General features: G+C 37.1%; 1 protein-coding gene across 1 annotated transcript in view; it reads left to right on the top strand.

Annotated features, from left to right (window-relative positions):
- AASDHPPT (aminoadipate-semialdehyde dehydrogenase-phosphopantetheinyl transferase) overlaps positions 1-15,160 on the top strand; it is a 31,601-nt gene extending 16,441 nt beyond the window's left edge. The window contains exons 5-6 of the mRNA XM_082844510.1: positions 11,221-11,292; positions 13,132-15,160. Coding sequence (XP_082700636.1) covers positions 11,221-11,292; positions 13,132-13,296 — 237 coding nt within the window. The 3' untranslated portion in view covers positions 13,297-15,160. The remainder of the gene's footprint in view (positions 1-11,220; positions 11,293-13,131) is intronic.
- Positions 15,161-21,283: the final 6,123 nt, after the last annotated feature.

Below are 21,283 nucleotides of genomic sequence, written 5' to 3'. Positions count from 1 at the left end.
GTAGCAGGGTGAGGAGGGAAGAGTCAGTGATTGGGCCAGCTGTGCTTAAACGTTTTGGGTGACAAAGATGTCTGAGTTCCTGTGGACCAAAATAGATGCTGTGGAAAATGGACCTGAAGTGTCTTGAAAGGACCCTACCCAAGAGGAATTCCAAAAAGAGGCATTGTGCCTTCTACTGTGTATTAATTGATGAGGGTAAGAATTACAAGAAGTCAGCCGTTAAATGCACTGCTAGTTCCAGGCAGTGGTACGGGACAAAGGAACTGGAAGTAGTTCTCTGAAAATTCCTCAGATGCTCACTAAGCCAGCATTTGGATACTTGATATGACCCAGAGTTCTAAAAACTAGATTACAACAGCATTGATCATTACTTTGCCTGTTTCCTCCATCCCTTTCCTCTCTGCCACCTTACCTTAAGGAAACCAGAGCAGAAGAGCAAGGTGAGGCCAAGGAGAAGAATGTGTTCTAAGAATTGAAATGGGATTTTTTTTTTAAGCTGAAAGTGACTGAAGAGCTATGGGGTTTGTCTAAGGGCTTGTTCAGAAGGTGGGAAGGGAGATCCAGCAGGGCATATTTGAAGACATCTATGGAAGAAAAATTAAATTCTTTACTGAATGTACCTGGGTGTTTTACCCATTCAGTGTACCAGTTAGAAAAATATAAAAATAATATATGTTAGATGCATATATTTAAGTGTGGATTATTTTTATACTATAAACAGGCCTGGAAGGGGAGAGTGAACTTAACAGAATGAATCTGGTGGTATGGATAGCCAGAAGCCAGGGTTTGAGGGGAGAATGATGAACGTAGAGCCAGGGGAGGCATACCTAGAGTCAAGAAACAGATGGGAGGTTCCTGTCTGGGCATCTCCAAGTACCCCCACAAGATAAAGAACCAGTCTTTAGGTATGCAGCTGAGGAAGGGCTATGATTTCAGTGTACAACCATGGCGTGAATGATCTTCACTGTCCTTTCCTCCCTTTTATTCAGTCTTTTCCTTTCTCACTCATACACACTAAATTCACCCACACTAGAAGAACTAGAGGTGGCAGCATAGTGAATGAGGGAGCATCTGCAGTTAGGAAGAGAGGAAATCACTTCCTTTCCCTACTGGAGACTTCCAACCCTGAATTAGGTTTGAGCTAGGATAGTGGGAGGAAGAATTTCTTATGAAATTAGAATAAAATTTAATTTGGGTCAAACATTTTTCAGAGAAAATTCGATACTGAGAATGACCAGAAATGTCATTTATGAGATCTGATCAAGATTTCATCCAGGGAAAGAGAAAAATGAATTGTCAGAACTTGTTTAAAGGGAAATGGTGAGAGAGAATAAGTTGCCTTCTGTTCCTATTCTGTAGAGTCCAGCTGCTTTAGTAAACTGAAAACAAGGTAGGAAGAAGTTTCAACCCTTCCCTACTTTTCATGGGTAACTCCAAATGAAACCTCTGCACAGGACAACTTTGTAGCCATCTTGCTCTTCTCTCCTTTCTGTACTGTGTAGACACAACTTCTTGAAACAGAGTCATAGCCAAACATGATTAGCCCCATGGCTTGGTTTTTTCTCCATAAGTATTTGATGACTAAATGTAAGCACACAGGGTATTTTAGAAAGTACCTTTAAAGGTATTTTAGAAAGTACTGTTACCTGGGTTGGAGATGGGAGAAATACGTATTTGATGACTAAATGTAAGCACACAGGGTATTTTAGAAAGTACCTTTAAAAGTATTTTAGAAAGTACTGTTACCTGGGTTGGAGGTGGGACAAATACCTAGAAATAGTACATGTCAGAGACTGTGGTTTTCATTAATTAATGCATATAGCCAGTGAATAACTGAACTACTTCAGACTCATAGATTCTCTTCCTAGTGTGAGAATTGATAAGCTAAGTGGAAAAAATAGTCCTGTTCCTGCAGGCAGCATTAAAAGAATGCCTGCAGGATACCAGAAATAGGGTCTAGACTGCAGGTGTGGATATGGAAGGTATCTATTGGCACACAAATTAATGGTGCAGAAGGCTAAGGATACTATCCTCATTTAAGCAGAACTAAAGGACAGTGCCATCATAGGACATATGGTAAAATTCTGCATCCTGGGAGAAAAAGGAGTGTTTATTTACTTGGAGACACAAAAGAAGAATATGAAATGAAAATTATAAAGCAAATGAGTATTTTTAAAAAAATCTGCTTAGTGTTTTGAATAACATTCAAGATGAGAGTTTAGCTATGAAATAGAAGCTGAGAGCTTTAAGGAAAGAATAGGCTTGTCATTAAACGAGAGCTGTTAGTGGAAGGTAGTCTGTGAAACCGTCTAGAAGTGTATAGAAAAGAAGACAACAGACTGAACCCTAAAACTCTTATATTTAAGAAGTACATTTCATTGCTACCTTCTAATTATAGACATTTTCCCAGGCATCTACTGTTTTCATGAATCCACTCTCACAATTAGCAGTTTCAAGCACACTACCTTTCTGCGTATGACTACCAAACCTTTAACTCAGTTTCTTTCACTCTTCAGACTCCTATTTCTCACTGCTATGTACTTCTCCTTGAACACTACACAGACACCACAAATTCTGCAGATAAGTCAAAATAATAATTGCCCTTCAAGTTATTTTCTTTTTCTAACTTTACTTTTTTTGATGGTACCACCATCCAGTCATCCAGGATTAAGAAAGCCCAGACCCATTTTAAGTTCCCCTCCTCCTCCCCTTGTTATACCAAACCCTCTAATTAACAGTGACATGCTCCCCTCTGAAAACGCTTAGTGTGGGCACTGTTTACATCCAACTTAGACTAATGCAGTAGCCTCCTAACTGGGTTCCTCTTCCATTATTTTGTTTCATCCTTCTTCATTTTTGGCCATTGTTTCCCTATATATACTCCACATTGCAGCCAAATCACAACCTGCTCTCTGATATTCTTTAAATATCTCCGACCCTCTTGTATTTATATTTGTTTCAATTCTTCTGTGTCCTCACCACCACCCACCCATCCACCCTGCCGCAATCTCCACCTTGCCTTCTCCTTTAACAATTTAAATCCATTTCAGGAGCCTTTTCTTTATTTCATTTAAGACCAAGCTTTTTTTTTCTTTCTTACAACATACCACATTTTGCCTCATAATCTTTGTACTTCTCTACTTGCTTTACTTTCCCAGGGCTCCCTGAAGGCAGGGGCAGTATCTTACTTAGCATTGTGTCTGTTGTAGACCTAAAATGCTAGCGTGGACATCATCAAGAATCCATTATTTATTACAACAAATCCTCCAAAGGATTTTCCACTTACCTGAGTATTGTATCTCACACCTGCAAAATTAATACTCTAGAAGAAATATGAATTCTTATGCCAAGAGGAATCTCATGATTTCATAGGCTCTCAATTTTCGTAACTGGTCTCTGTTAGGAAAGTTAAATTTACCACCAAAAAGTTTCAAATGATGAAATTAGATGAAACAGAAATTCTTTGCTTTTGAAAGGAAGTGCTTTAATAAGTAGAAATATTGAATGTTGTCCTAGTGTCTTCATACCAGGAGGCCAGGGATTGCAGGAAAAGGGTCTTTTTTGTCTTCATTCACTTTCCTCCCTCAGTTTCTGAAATGATTCTGCAGAATTTCTTCTCATAAAAAAGCCGTGTGGATGAAAGGCTCTCGGTGCTGCAGCCAGGAGTCAGTGCTGTGCCTCTGAGGTGGAAGAGCCAACTTCAGGACACTGGTCCACAAGAGATCTCCCAGCTCCACGTAATATCAAATGGCGAAAATCTCCCAGGGATCTCCATCTCAACACCAACACCCAGCTTCACTCAATGACCAACAAGCTACAGTGCTGGAAACCCTATGCCAGACAACTAGCAGCACAGGAACACAGCCCCACCCATTAGCAGAGAGGCTGACTAAAATCATAATAAGTCCACAAACACCCCAAAACATGCCGCCAGCCGTGGACCTGCCCACCAGAAAGACAAGATCCAGCCTCATCCACCAGAACACAGGCACAAGTCCCCTCCACCAGGAAGCCTACACAACCCACTGAACCAACCATAGCCACTGGGGACAGACACCAAAAACAATGGGAACTACGAACCTGCAGACTGCAAAAAGGAGACCCCAAACACAGTAAGATAAGCAAAATGAGAAAACAGAAAAACACACGGCAGATGAAGGAGCAAGATAAAAACTCACCAGACCTAACAAATGAAGAGGAAATAGCCAGTCTACCTGACAAATAATTAAGAATAATGATAGTAAAGATCCAAAATCTTGGAAATAGAATAGAGAAAATGCAAGAAACATTTAACAAGGACATAGAAGAATTAAAGATGAAACAAGCAACGATGACCAACACAATAAATGAAATTAAAAATACTCTAGAAGGGATCAGTAGCAGAATAACTGAGGCAGAAGAACGGATAAGTGACCTGGAAGATAAAATAGTGGAAATAACTACTGCAGAGCAGAATAAAGAAAAAGAATGAAAAGAACTGAGGACAGTCTCAGAGACCTCTGGGACAACATTAAACGCACCAACGTTCAAATTATAGGGGTTCCAGAAGAAGAAGAGAAAAAGAAAGGGACTGAAAAAATATTTGGAGAGATTATAGTTGAAAACTTCCCTAATATGGGAAAGGAAATAGTTAAGTCCAGGAAGCACAGAGAGTCCCATACAGGGTAAATCCAAGGAGAAACACACCAAGACACATATTAATCAAACTGTCAAAAATTAAATACAAAGAAGACATATTAAAAGCAGCAAGGGAAAAACAACAAATAACACACAAGGGAATCCCCATAAGGTTAACAGCTGATCTTCCAGCAGAAACTCTGCAAGCCAGAAGGGACTGGCAGGACATATTTAAAGTGATGAAGGAGAAAAACCTACAACCAAGATTACTCTACCCAGCAAGGATCTCATTCAGATATGATGGAGAAATTAAAACCTTTACAGACAAGCAAAAGCTGAGAGAGTTCAGCACCACCAAACCACCTTTACAACAAATCCTAAAGGACCTTCTCTAGTCAAGAAACACAAGAGAAGGAAAAGATCTACAATAACAAACCCAAAACAATTAAGAAAATGGGAATAGGAACATACATATTGATAATTACCTTAAATGTAAATGGATTAAATGCTCCCACCAAAAGACACAGACTGGCTGAATGGATACAAAAACAAGACCCATATATATGCTGTCTATAAGAGACCCACTTCAGACCTAGAGATACATACAGACTGAAAGTAAGGGGATGGAAAAAGATATTCCATGCAAATGGAAATCTAAAGAAAGCTGGAGTAGCAATACTCATATCAGAGAAAATAGACTTTAACATAAAGACTAATAGAAGACGCAAAGAAGGACACTACATAATGATCAAGGGATCGATCCAAGAAGAAGATATAACAATTGTAAATATTTATGCACCCAGCATAGGAGCACCACAATACCTAAGGCAAATACTAACAGCCATAAAAGGGGAAATTGACAGTAACACATTCATAGTAGGGGATTTTAACACCCCACTTTCACCAATGGACAGATCATCCTAAATGAAAATAAATAAGGAAACCACAAGCTTTAAATGATACATTAAACAAGATGGACTTAATTGATACTTATAGGACATTCCATCCAAAAACAACAGAATACACATTTTTCTCAAGTGCTCATTCTCCAGGATAGATCATATCTTGGGTCACAAATCAAACGTTGGTAAATTTAAGAAAATTGAAATTGTATCAGGTATCTTTTCCGACCACAGTGCTCTGAGACTAGATATAAATTACAGGAAAAGAGCTGTAAAAAATACAAACACATGGAGCCTACACAAAACACTACTTAATAACGAAGTGATCACTGAAATCAAAGAGGAAATCAAAAAATACCTAGAAATAAATGACAATGGAGACACAACTACCCAAAACCTATGGGATGCAGCAAAAGCATTTCTGAGAGGGAAGTTTATAGCAATACAATCCTACCTTAAGAAACAGGAAACATCTCGAATAAACAACCTAACCTTGCACCTAAAGCAATTAGAGAAAGAAGAACAAAAAAACCCCAATGTTAGCAGAAGGAAAGAAATCACAAAGATCAGATCAGATATAAATGAAAAAGAAATGAAAGAAACGATAGCAAAGATCAATAAAACTAAAAGCTGGTTCTCTGAGAAGATAAACAAAATTGATAAACCATTAGCCAGACTCATCAAGAAAAAAAGGGAGAAGACCCAAATCAATAGTATTAGAAATGAAAAAGAGAAATAACAACTGACACTGCAGAAATACAAAAGATCATGAAGGATTACCACAAGCAACTCTATGCCAATAAAATGGACAACCTGGAAGAAATGGACATTCTTAGAAATGCCCAACCTGCCAACACTGAATCAGGAAGAAATGGAAAATATGAACAGACCAATCACAAGCACTGAAATTGAAACTGTGATTAAAAATCTTCCAACAAACAAAAGCCCAGGACCAGATGGCTTCACAGGCGAATTCTATCAAACCTTTAGAGAAGAGCTAACACCTATCCTTCTCAAACTCTTCCAAAATATAGCAGAGGGAGGAACACTCCCAAACTCATTCTACAAGGCCACCATCACCCTGATACCTAAACCAGACAAGGATGTCACAAAGAAAGAAAACTACAGGCCAATATCACTGATGATCATAGATGCAAAAATCCTCAACAAAATACTAGCAAACAGAATCCAGCAGCACATTAATAGGATCATACACCATGATCAGTTGGGGTTTATTCCAGGAATGCAAGGATTCTTCAATATATGCAAATCAATCAATGTGATACACCATATTAACAAATTGAAGGAAAACCATATGGTCATCTCAATAGATGCAGAGAAAGCTTTCGACAAAATTCAGCACCCATTGATGATAAAAACCCTGCAGAAAGTAGGCATAGAGTGAACTTGCCTCAACATAATAAAGGCCATATATGACAAACCCACAGCCAACATGATCCTCAATGGTGAAAAACTGAAAGCATTTCTACTAAGATCAGGAACAAGACAAGGTTGCCCACTCTCACCACTCTTATTCAACATAATTTTGGAAATTTTAGCCAGAGCAATCAGAGAAGAAAAGGAAATAAAAGGAATCCAAATTGGAAAAGAAGATGTAAAGCTGTGACTGTTTGCAGATAACATGATACTATACATAGAGAATCCTAAAGATGCTACCAGAAAACTACTAGAGCTAATCAATGAATTTGGTAAAGTAGCAGGATACAAAATTAATGCACAGAAATCTCTTGCATTCCTATACACTAATGATGAAAACTCTGAAAGTGAAATCAAGAAAACACTCCCATTTACATTGCAACAAAAAGAATAAAATATCTAGGAATAAACCTACCTAAGGAGATGAAAGACCTGTATGCAGAAAATTATAAGACACTGATGAAAGAAATTAAAGATGATACAAATAGGTGGAGAGATATACCATGTTCTTGGATTGGAAGAATCAACATTGTGAAAATGACTCTACTACCCAAAGCAATCTACAGATTCGATGCAATCCCTATCAAACTACCACTGGCATTTTTCACAGAACTAGAAGCAAAAATTTCACAATTTGTATAGAAACACAAAAGACCCCGAATAGCCAAAGCAATCTTGAGAACGAAAAACGGAGCTGGAGGAATCAGGCTCCCTGACTTCAGACTATACTGAAAGCTACAGTAATCAAGACAGTATGGTACTGGCACAAAAACAAAAATATAGATCAATGGAACAGGATAGAAAGCCCAGAGATAAACCCATATGCATATGGTCACCTTTATTTGATAAAGGAAGCAGGAATATACAGTGGAGAAAGGACAGCCTCTTCAATAAGTGGTGCTGGGAAAACTGGACAGGTACATGTGAAAGTATGAGATTAGAACACTGTCTAACACCATGCACAGAAATAAGCTCAAAATGGATTAAAGACCTAAATGTAAGGTCAGAAACTATCAAACTCTTAGAGGAAAACATAGGCAGAACACTCTGACATAAATCACAGCAAGATCCTTTTTGACCCACCTTCTAGAGAAATGGAAATAAAAATAAACAAATGGGACCTAATGAAACTTCAAAGCTTTTGCACAGCAAAGGAAACCATAAACAAGACCAAAAGACAGCCCTCAGAATGGGAGAAAATATTTGCAAATTAAGCAACCGACAAAGGATTAATCTCCAGAATTTACAAGCAGCTCATACAGCTCAATAACAAAAAAACAAACAACCCAATCCAAAAATGGGCAGAAGACCTAAATAGACATTTCTCCAAAGAAGATATACAGACTGCCAACAAACACATGAAAGAATGCTCAACATCATTAATCATTAGAGAAATGCAGATCAAAACTACAATGAGATATCATCTCACGGTAGTCAGGATAACTATCATCAAAAAATCTAGAAACAATAAATGCTGGAGAGGGTGTGGAGAAAAGGGAACACTCTTACACTGCTGGTGGGAATGTGAATTTGTACAGCCACTATGGAGAACAGTATGGAGGTTCCTTAAAAAGCTACAAATAGAACTACCATATGACCCAGCAATCCCACTACTGGGCATATACCCTGAGAAAACCAAAATTCAAAAAGAGTCATGTTCCAAAATGTTCATTGCTGCTCTATTTACAATATCCAGAAGATGGAAACAACCTAAGTGTCCATCATCGGATGAATGGATAAAGAAGATGTGGCACATATATACAATGGAATATTACTCAGCCATAAGTATAAATGAAATTGAGTTATTTTTGTAGTGAGGTGGATGGACCTAGAGTCTGTCATACAGAGTGAAGTAAGTCAGAAAGAGAAAGACAAATACCATATTCTAACACATGTATATGGAATTTAAGAAAAAAAATGTCATGAAGAACCTAGGGGTAAGACAGGAATAAGGACACAGACCTACTAGAGAATGGACTTGAGGATGTGGGGAGGGGGAAGGGTAAGCTGTGACAAAGTGCGAGAGTATCATTGGCATGTATACACTACGAATTGTAAAATAGATAGCTAGTGGGAAGCAGCCTCATAGCACAGGGAGATCAACTCGGTGCTTTGTGGCCACCTAGAGGGGTGGGATAGGGAGGGTGGGAGGGAGGGAGACGAAAGAGGGAAGAGATTTGGGGACATACGTCTATGTATAACTGATTCACTTTATTATCAAGCAGAAACTAACACACCATTGTAAAGCAATTATACTCCAATAAAGATGTAAAAATAAAAGATATATTAACATTTATGAGATTTTCTTTAGTACTTTACCATTGGGAAAACATTGTAAAAGTTGAATGATTTAAGTTATACCTTAAACTTTTATTTTACTTTGTTTATAAGGTGAAAATACATACTAAGAAAATGACATAAAATTTGACTAAAGCAGGTTAATCTTTGTAATCTAATGCTAAACTATCTCCTGAAAAAGTAAATATTCTTGCTCCCTTTGGGTTTGTTGGAGATTTTAAGGAAATTTTGTTATTCACAATAGTTTTATGGATAAAAAACTATAAGCTTAGGAAACTTTTGAAAATTTATAAAGTCTTAAAATTAAGTCAAGTTCAGTAGCATTGAATGTACTAGCTTAACTAGCTAGCTAGCTTGCTGGGTTCATTTCTTTTTTCAACTAATATTTATTATAGATGTACTAGGCAGAAAGGATTTAGGGAAAGGTGATCACCTCATAGAACTTTTATTCTAGTGAGACATCGAATATTAATGTTTGATAAACTGGAGTCATTGTAAAATAACTTCCCTAGTTTTGCTGTTTTCAAATTTCATATTTATGTGATGTTGATGAGGTCCGAGTAGATATGGTGAATATTTTGAAATCAGTCTCATTGAATTTTAGCTTATAATGAGGTAAGTAAACAAATTGAGCATTTAAGTGGCATTTTAGTGGACAGGCTGGATGAAAACTAGTTATTGCCCACAGTTACCTCTTAATATGCCGCCTTACAGACACTACAAAAACTGCTGATCTAAGTTGTTTTCCAAAAATAATTATAGCCAAAACATCTCTGTATGTTAGTGTTTATATTATTGATACATTCAGTGTAAAGAATGGGAGAACCATGTTCAAAAAGAATAGTTTTGTTTACGGTAACAAACTTTGACCTATTAAATGTTTTCTCATACTTAGCTAGTTATTTTTTCTTCTCTTGAAGTGTTTTCCTAAATTTATCTCTTTTGAATTTCTTTTATTTATTTATTTATTTTTTGCTAATTTGGATATCTTAACGTATGAAGATATGAGGAAGAGGATGAAGGATGAAAAGTCCCTAAGTAATACTATTTCTGATTGTAGTTTCCTATTTCAACTCATGTCTTATGGAAGACTGCCTTAGTAAAGTGGCTTTTTGGTGAAATTTTGTTTAGTTTTTAACAGTTGTTCATACTTTTCTCTGGTAACTGCCTCAATGTCTATTATATTTTAAAGCCCCCTCCCCCTTTGTCTCATTCATAGGGGAAAATAGGAAATTACATATTTTTTAAGTCTTACCTATGAATTTCCACCATGATTTTCCATCGGCTGTAGTATGTAGTTAACTAAATGCTTATAAACCAGTGCTGCAATCTAATTTTTTTAAATGTACACTTTAAGCATATACAAAACTAACCACCAGTGAGGGCAGATGGCTATCTAGATGTGCCTCTAGATAGGATACTTTATCTATGTAGTATTCTTACTAAGAATGTATAATATAAGTGTAATCATTAAGAACCATCAGACTGAAAATAGCCAATGTTTATTAGTAAAAAGTGGGGGATGGGGCTTGTATTTTAAAATACTAACATCATAAAAGACAAAAGAAAAGCTAGGAAGACAGTGACAACTGAATGTAATACTTGACCCTAGACTGCCTCCTGTACTGGAGGTGGGGAAATGATATAAAAGGACATTACTGGATTAATTCACAAAAGTTGGAGTACAGATAGTAGATTTAAGTATTATTTTAATGTTAAATTTACCAAAGTTATTAACTACAGTGGTTATGTGAGAGAATGTCCCTATTAGGAAATACATATTGAAATATTACAGAGTAAAGGGCCAAAATATATGTGACTATTCCTTCAAATCAGGGGGAGTGGAGATATATATGTATGTATGTGTGTATATGGTTGGGGGGAGTGAAATTTTTTAAATGTAAATAGAAATATATCTATGTTTCTATATTTAGTATTCTCTATTTACTTATGTTTTATTTTTCAGGAAAGCAAAATAGATGAGCACCATTTTGTTGCAGTAGCTCTTAGGAAACCCAATGGATCTAGACATCAGGATGTAAGATTTTAAGATTTCTCTGATTTTTTTCTAAAAAGCATGTATTAAAATTGAATTTGTTATTTATTGATAGAAATAATCATTTGGTTTATATCAGGTTAGAGGTTTGGGCATTTTTTTTTTTTAATTATAGACTTTAGAAGTGTTCATTATCTAATCCTTAAGATCATCTGGGATTTCACAGAAATGTTTTAAAAGTATGTTACTTGCTTCTTCACATTCAAATACACTTAAATATGACAAAAAATTTTGGTGGTACTGTCCTAGTATTCATATATTCAGTAGATATTCAAGATAATCACTGTTTTGGTCATCTTAACAGTGGTTTATTTCCTGGTGAATTGGGGCTGTCTTTGAATATTAAGGGTACCAAGTTGAGGGATAGTGAGTAATGGAATTATCTGTCAAATTGAACTCCTTCCCCTTTTTATAATACTCTCCTAAATTATTTCCAAAGTGTCAAAAATGTGAGAGATCTTGTGATATATTCTAGCATAACATCAATTCTTCCAATCAAAATCGATTTTTACTTTCTTCTGCTATTTAATTGGTAAGTTGAGAAATTTTTTAAAAAAGAAACCTTAGGGTCTTGACTCTCAGCCTACATATAGTTGTGATTCTGTGGAAGTATTTATTTAAGGAATACTGATAATGTCACAATAATTGAAACTATATGCTTATTATTATTTTTAGGGAATCTGCATGAGAGAATGTAGTGTGATCAATATGTATGCATCATTACTTTTAGAAAAAAAGCTCAGTCTACAGATCATGCCTTTGACAGATTAAAAAGATTAAAATTCTTCATAGATTATTTTCTTTTAAAAGAATGACATGTTAAAATTGACCCCTGTAATCTGAAGATGTTCCAACCCAGGTTACCTGTCCTTGTGGGCTGAAGTCTCAGCATTACCCTTTCTGCTAATACCTTATGATTCCATAGAGCTTTATATTTTTTGTAATGTCTGCACATGGCAGTACTTTCTTTTTATTTCCCTGGAGACAGCCTATTTAGGCAGCACTGGCATAGTGAGAAAAGGGTGAGGGTACTATTCAGAAGACCTGGCTGAGTTTCAGGCTCAGGTCTACCATTTAACCTGTGTTGTAAGCTTGTATAAATTGATTGATCTTACTGCGCCTCAATTTCCCCATCTATAGAGTTGAGGTAACAACCATATCAGCATAGTTATGAGAATTACATCATATAAAATAGATATTAACCTTGTAAAAGCACTGTAGAAGACCCAAGTACTATCTTTAGTAGAATGTATAGAATGTTAAAGACAGTCCACACTGGGCTGAGTTGTGAACAAGGGCTCTATCATGGAGTATAAGATATAGTTTAAATTTAGTGTTGAATGAGTCATTTCCTAATGAAGTGTTGCATCTCTGTGTGGTTATGGGTATTTTATCAGACGCACCCTCTAGAGTATTTCTCAAAAGTTTGCCTGGTGGTCCCTCTCTATCAGAATAACCCACCTGCTTGTTAAAGTTATATATTTTGGGATCCTTTTTGACTCATCTACTGAATCAGAATTTTTGGATGTGTGGCTCAGTAAATCTACATTTTAAACAAATACCACAGGTTATTTTTATCTACAAAAAGTTTGAGAATCAGGTTATTTCATATTTTTCTTGATTTGTTATATTGGCAACACTAATATAAGGAGTAGAAGCAATTATCTAGAAATGCTACTGTGTTGTAATTTAATGTTATTGAAGTATAATTTAATATTGCTGAAATGTGATTACTGATTTCTTATTTTCCTAATTACAAAATTGACCATAAGATTAATATGCAGTATAACATTGAGGTAATCTAATTTTTTACCCTTTTAGGTTTCATTTCAAGGTGATTCTAAACCAACCCAGAGGCAGTTTACTATTCTCACCTTTAATGATTTAATATCATCTGCTGTTCCTATGACCCCTGAAGATCCTTCATTTTGGGACTGTTTTTGCTTCACAGAAGAAATTTCAATACGAAATGGTACAAAGTCATGATATGATTTTCTAAGTAAAAAGGGAAATGAAAACTGTAATCTTCTGTATTCACTAAAAAATAAATGCCTGAGAGTATCAAATTTTATTTCACAAAACAGTTTAAAAAAGAAGAAACAACTTTTCCTATTAAAAAGGCAGACTCCCAGTTCAGGATAGCTCACTAGAATGCATGTTTACCTCTTCTTCCTCCCCAAAATCGCATTGGATTTACTGAAGAAATAGAAACTGGTGGGAGAATCTTAAAGTGATATATGTTCATTTTAGAAAGCAACAGAAAATGTGAATTCACAAGAAGGGAACATTCAAATTCCTGTCTTTCAGAGATAACTATTTCAGAGGTAACTATCCCTAAAACCTGGAGTATCTTCCCAGACCTTTTTCTTGGCAAACGATTCCATATTAACATAGTTACTCTTTTTTTAAATGGGAACATACTATTTTTAATTTTTTTTTCTCTGAACTGTACATCTACTGTTCATAAATATACTGCTGTAGCGTAACTTTTAGTGACTCTAAAGTATTGTGTTGTACGGTTTCTATCAGGATGCTATTGACCAGAGGTAATAATGTTCAAATATAATCGACTTAAATAACCAAGGACATTTATTGTCTCACATAAACAGTTCAGAGGTGTCATTAAGGACGCTTTTTTTTGCCTAGCCTCAGCTTATTGGTTTTGCCTTAGGCTTGTCTCCCTCGTGGTTGTAAGAGCTGCTGCTGTAACTTCCAGCTTCACATCTTCATAAAAATTGTATCTAAAAGGCAGGAAAGGCTGTTTTTCCTCTCACATCTCAGTTTTGTCAGTGAGGAAGATTTTTTCCTCTTAAGAGCCCCCAGAAAATTTCCACAAAGTTTCTGTTGACTCAGATCAGGTCACTGAGAAAGTTGACCTCTGACACTTTTGGGTTGGGTAAGGAAGAAGCTAAGGCGAAGTCTGGGGGAATGACATATAGGGGAAGCCCAGTGTCTGCCATAATGGAGGTGTGCCACAATTTACTCATTCTTTCTACTGTGTTAGACATTTTGAATGTCTGCAGTTTTTACTATAAGCAGTGATTTGTTGAATATCCTTGTAACCACATTTTGAGGTACATGTTTAATTATGTCCTTAAGAAAGTAAATTTCTAGAAATGGAATGATTGGTTCAAAGGAATTAAATAAACATTTTTAGAGCCTCTATAAGTATTGCCAAATCGTTCTCTAAAAAGGCTGTACAACTTATACTTCTAGCTATTGTTATATGTGTGACCACTCTCTCACCCCCCACCTACATACTCTCTGGTCATCTGTAGATAGGATCTTTTTTAAAAAAATTAATCTATACCAAAATAGGTGAAAAATGGTACCTTATTTTTTAAATTTGTGTTTCTTTCATTACAAATGAGGTTGGTATGTCAGTGTTGTTATTCGCTGTTCGTATTCTTTTTTTATAAACTTCCTGTTCATTATCTTAGCCTGTTTCTATTTTGGTAAATAAGACTTAATTTAAAGTGGAAACATTATATATAAGATGCCAAGACCATCATATTGATGACAGAATCTATTTTGTGGTTGTAGTGCATGTCTTGGGGAGTTAAAGTCTTACAATTGTTGAATGTCAAGAAGTGAAATAGTTTCATTGGTTAAAAGTTGTGTGTAAATTGTATAAAATTAGATACTTTGCTTAAGTAAAAAAAAAAATTTGGAATGTTTTATAATTTTTTATTTCATTAAGCATGCCCATATATTCCAAGCATAGTAAATAACATGTTTTAAAAAGATCAAATAGCATTTATAGTAGAGGAAGCATTGTTATCCCTAGCATGAGTGTTATGGTGATGTGAAAAATTGTCATCTTTCTTGTCATTATAATAATAAAATAATTAACATTATTGAATTTTTATGAGTCAGGTACCATGCTAGATTTCTGGGGGTGTGGGGGTGGGGGGTTCTGTTATTTCTTAACGTTTCACATAGAGTCAAATGGATTCACATAGTTTAGAATCAAATAGATCTATAAAAAATTCTTTTTCTAAATGAAAAATACCACTCCCTTGACCTTCCTCTCCTATTTCCTGTCCCCAGAGCAAGCTGTTTCACTGGTTTTATTTTGTTGTTATTTATTACCATATCTTCAGGTAACATGCTTATATTGCTTTTACTTGTTTTCAGTTTGAGGTATTTCTTTAATTCCTGATATAAAGCTTTGTTCTTCTGCTTCCCAACCATTGCACTTACCCTTCCTGCTCCCCTTTTCCCAGCATATGTAATTCAGTGTTTACATTATTGACTGTGATTAAGAATGTTTACATCATTAAGATTACTGTAACACTGTACAGCTAAGTGATGTGTTATTCTTACCCTGTACTGCATTTTTATTTCCTTGACTTAATAATTTATTTTGTTTACATAGGTTTCTATATACTTATTGCTAATTAAATCCAAAACTCTATGTTCAGACATACCAGTTGTTTTATCAGTTTCATCCATCTTGAAGAAATTGCTTCTGGAGCAATAATCTGTTTTGTCCAGTCTGGACTTTTTACCTTCTGTGACTGGTGCACAGCTGTCATCTTGGAATCTCTTTTCACCATCATCCTAGGAATTGCTTGTGTCTCCCCTATATTGGATTCCCTGATTTCCCATTTCCTATATCTCATGTCTGTCTTAGATTTACTCCTTCATTTGTGTGGATCATATCCTCAAGTAGCTTCCTGAGAACAAATGGGGCACAGGAGATACATTTTTTTGCAGAGTGGTATAGGAGATCTAACTACAGATGCATTCACCATATCAACACTACCCTTTGCTGCCGTCCACACTCGCACTATTCCTGAGCTCATTTTGGACAGTTTTAGTTTCTTTGTACAGTAAACATAATTCAGCTCTGGCAAAAAAAATGGTTTCTGTTAATAGTTTCCTGCATAGGAACTCTGATGGATTGACTTTTAAAAATGGATCTATGTGTGTACGTATGCACATACACATATTCACATACCCCTTGCTATTCAAACTCAGGAACTGAATAGATTTGGATATATTTTTCAATTAAAGTATTCACCATCCTTACTACTAAGTATCTGAACCTCAGAAACTAATTAGATTCTCACTGGCTGAAGGACTAAATAGCCTCACTGGCTGAAGGACTAAATAGCCTCACTGGCTGAAGGACTGCCAACTGAACTTGAACAACTAAACAGATTTATACATACATGTATATACATACATCTTTGATCAAAACTATGCCTGAAAACAGTTCCATCTCCTAGTACTAGATCATATTAAAAGGGATGTGAAGAGAGCTAATAATTATTTCATTTTATGGGGAAAATATGCCATCAGTGTTTGTGAATTTGGGATTGGCAGAAGTCTTTGGACATATCTCCAATTAATATTCTTTGTCTGAGAGTGTTTATAGTAGAATACCTGTCTTCCTTTGTAAGTGCTTCACATGTATCAAGCTCTTCAATCCTTATAACCTTATAGGGTAAGTCCTATTATCCTCAGTATACTGGTGGGAAAAATAAGGTACTGAGATGTTAAGCAACTTACTAAATAAAGATCATACCACCATTATACAGTGGACTCCATATTTGAACCAGATAGCCTAGATCCAGAGTCTGAACTGTGCTCTACTAAATTCAGTGATTTGCTGTAAATGAATGTAAGCAATCCTGGGGCAGGAATGCTTGGGCCTGGGAGCCTTTATTTGTAGTTTTTGCTGATTTCATGAAATAATGCCAGGTGTGTCACCAACAACTAGTTTAACACTATTTTGCCATATCTGCGTCAAATTTTTTATCCCAAAGATACTGCTAAATAGCTATCACCCCTGAAACCAAGCAGGACTCTGTGGGGCTCTTGGGCATGGAAGCCTTTCTGTGTTCCCTCTTTCTTGTTTGTAGGGAATAGGCAATAGGCTTGTCTCCATGACCTTCCCTGAGTTGCAAAGGGCAGATTCAAACAGCTGCTAATCAGGTGAGGGAGGGGATGCAGAGACAAGGGAGGAGCAGTCAAACAATAGTGCAGGGTCCTAGTTCTGCCTCAAGGGATACACATAACAATATCTTTGAGCTCTTCTGCAGAACTAAAACCCCCAACAAATGGAAGTTATTAACTACTTGATGAAGCATTCTTTATTCCAGAGAGAAGGTCACAGTTGGATAACATCCAGGACCACAGGAAGCTCATCAGGAGAACACCTGAGGCCACATTAAAGGAATGCAGGCCCTGCACACACCCTGATCTTTATCAGCAACCTCACCCTTGAACCATTGTTGTAAAACTCCTCACCAAATCCTTCCAGGTTGGGACACAGTTTTGAGGGCATTAGCCCACTGTGTCCCCCTTTGCCCGGCAAAGCAATAAAGTTCTTTTCTACTTCACACAAAACTCTGTCTCCAAGATTCAATTCAGCGCCAGTGCACAGAGGCTAAGTTTCAGCATCACCCCCAGTCCTATTCCTTTTTCCCTCTCCAGAGGTAACTTGTATCACTTGTAGTTTTATGCACTTAACTACTTGTGTATGCATCCATAGTCTGTGCATAGTGTTATGTACTTATATCCTGTATTTTCCTATTAGAATGGAAACATCAGGATTGGATGTCTTAAAAGTGACAACAGTGTAAGAATAATCAGCTCACTTAAGCAGAAATTTAAAGGACATTATACATACCCTTAGGGGTTAGCAGTCACCCTTAGGAGTTACAACAGGACACCTGGAGGCATTCATTTTAATCTAAATTTTCAGAAAGAATATGATGAAAGCAATACAGATAATAGTAAAATAGAATGCAAACTTGCCCAAGTTTTAAGACAAGTTGCAGGGGACTGCAAAGGAATTTTCCTGCCTGGAATATGCAGTCACTATTCTTTTAGGATCATTCTTCAGTGGAAAAGTTAGAAAGGAACCAACATTAGGGAACCAACATTAGGGGGATGAAAAGTGCAATTTGTTGAATACTTAATCAGAAGTAGAGCCTAACGCTTGGCATAGTGCACACCTTTGCAAGTCACCTCTGAGAAAGCACCCATGTGCTAGGTGTAAGGCCACTCTTCTACTGGCCTAGACCTTAAACAGTAGGCTAGTAGAAGCCCAGAAGTTTGGTGGTCCTAACAGTACCATGTTATTTCTGTTGATACTTAGCACTCTTTCTGTGCTCTTCCTAGTACTGCCTTAGCAGGAAGCCTGCTAAACTGGCTCTCCCCCCTCTAAATCTACTCTACCCTTCACCCTGCTCAGTACCCTGGGAAGTTGACTTCTATGCACAATATTAACCAGAATCCCTTTTCCTTGGTTGAGTGTTGCAAATGGGAGAAACCATTAGGAGAAGACTGGGTGGGAAGGGAAAGAGGTCAAGGAGTGTATTTTCTTGCCCTCCTCCCATGCAGTGGTTTGGAAATAGCTGTATTCCTCTACATCACAGCTCCTGACATAGCCCAGAAGTAGATCTCATAGGTTCAGCAACCAGTTTTCCTTGCCTTTTCTTCTTTTGAGTAGAAACATCTTGCTCTTGCTTAGCCCAGGCTGCTTTACCATCTCTTGTAATTTCCTTTATCCTTGCCTACACTCTTTGCTCACTCAATTTGGGTGTGCCATCTGTTTCCTGCTGCAGACCTGTATAATATAGTAATTTGTACCATGAGTAGCTCCTAGAAACACAGCCTCAAAGTAGGATTCTGGAATTGCATGCATTTGGTGGATATACAAATACCTTCCTTGTCAGGGGAAATGGATACTTGCGGCAAGAGGTGATTTCACATTTACTCACATTATCACTAGTGGTGGTGTGAGGTGTTGGAAGACAGTGAGGAAAATCAAGTGGATGTGGCATTTTGTCACTATGGCCATGATGGGGATTACAGAGGCTGTTGTGAGGGCTAGTAGTTCTGTTTTGTTTCTTTTGTTTCTTTTTTGATTTTTGGCCACACGACACAGCATGTGGGATCTTAGTTCCCCAACCAGGGATTGAACCCATGCCCCCAGAGTGCCAAGGAAGTCACGGGCTAGTCATTTTGGATGTCCAGGATGTACACACAGGAAAAAGGATAAATTGAAAGCAAGCGTGAAACATCAGAAAACTTATTATGGCAGCTTTAGGGGAATATCTTGTCTTTTGTAGCTGACAGAAGCAACCCCTTCTGTCTGAGGGAAACAGTCTTACCCCAACTGCCATACACCCAAGAAAAAAAGCTTTCAGTGACTTCACCTAAGAAAATTCTTTCATAAGGGGATATCAGGATCCACACCTACTATCCATCTTTACACTCTGGAAAATAATCAATTAGATGCCAGCATATCCCAGATGAGTACAAGATTAGGCCCAAGAGAAGGCACCTGTACAGGATATTATCACATTGCACTGGTAGGAGTCTGGGGAACAAGTATGGGAGTAGATTCTAAGGGTATTAAACCAAAAAGGATGACATAAGATAGGCCAGGCATATTGATATTGGTGTATTCACACAGGAAACGTGATTTAACGTATTGGCTTGAGAACCTGGAAATGATGGTAACATTGACACAATAGCTGCCTACAGTCAACTAGTTGGAAATGTCAGAACTTTCCCAGAGTACTATAAAGGGAAGAGTCCAGAGTCTTAGGGAGAGGGGAATGTGGATCTATTCTGTGTGAACTTGCTCATTACCACAAACATGGTTGCTTACAAGAATGGAAATGTATTCTCTCACAGTTCTGGAGGCTAGAAGTCTAAAATTAGTTTCACTGGGCTGAGATTAAGGTGTCAGCAGGGCCATACTCCCTCTGGAGGCTCTAGAGCTCCAGGGGAGAATCTATTCCTTGCCTCTTAGCTTCTGGTGGCTGCCAACATCCCTAGGTTTGTGTTCATGTCACTCAATTCTTTGTCTCCATGAACATATGGCCTCCTCTTCAGCATGTGTCAAATCTCCCTCTGTCTCTCTCTTTTAAGGATGGTTGTGATTGAATTTAGGGCCACTCAGATAATCCAGGATTCAAGTTTCCTAACCAAATCACATTTATTTCCCATATAAATAATATTTGCAGGTTCCTGGGATTAGGACTTGATGTTTTTGGGGACCATTATCCAGTCTACTATTATGTAGTAAATTGTTAAATTACGGTAGATCTATACCATGGGATACTAACTCAGCAATAAAAGGGAATGAACTATTGAAACACTTTACAACCTGGATGAGTGGCCAAAGAATTATGCTGAGTGAAAAAAATAGCCAATTATGAAAGCATACATAGTGTATGATTCTATTTATACAACATTCTTTAAATGACAAAATTATAGAAATGGAGAGCTGATTAGTGACTGCCAGGGTTTAAAGAGGTGGTGGGGGCAGGAAGGAGGTAGGTATGGCTGTAGTAGGACATGAGGGATCCTTGTTGAGATGTTAATGTTATGTATTTTGATTGTCAATATCAAAATGCTGATTGTAATATTGTTCTACAGTTTTGCATGCAAAGAGTACACAGGATATCTCTAGTATTTTACAGCTACATGTAAATTTACAATTATGTCAAAATAAAATGCTTAATTTAAAAAGTGCTACTCAACAAGAAAAAAAACAACCCAATCAAAAAATGGGCAGAAGACCTAAAAAAAAGGGTACAGGGGCTTCCCTGGTGGTGCAGTGGTTAAGAATCGGCCTGCCAAAATGCAGGGGACACGGATTCGAGCCCTGGTCCAGGAAGATCCCACATGCCCCGGAGCAACTAAGCCCATGCACCACAGCTACTGAGCCTGCGCTCTAGAGCCCACGAGCCACAACTACTGAGCCCATGCACCTAGAGTCTGTGCTCCGCAGCAAGAGAAACCACCACAATGAGAAGCCCACGCACTGCGATGAAGACCCAACGCAGCCAAAAATAAAATTAATTAATTTTTAAAAAAATTTGTAAAAGGGTACCAATGAACTTAATAACTTTTGTTATTTACAAAACAGAAATAGAGTCACAGATGTCGAAAACAATCTTATGGTTACCAGGGGTGGGGGGTAGCAGGGAGGGATAAATTGGGA

This window comes from Leucopleurus acutus (genome assembly GCF_964270905.1).
Source record: "Leucopleurus acutus genome assembly, chromosome: 8".
Classification (NCBI taxonomy): Eukaryota; Metazoa; Chordata; class Mammalia; order Artiodactyla; family Delphinidae; genus Leucopleurus; species Leucopleurus acutus.
This window is presented reverse-complemented; position numbering and strand designations above follow the sequence as displayed.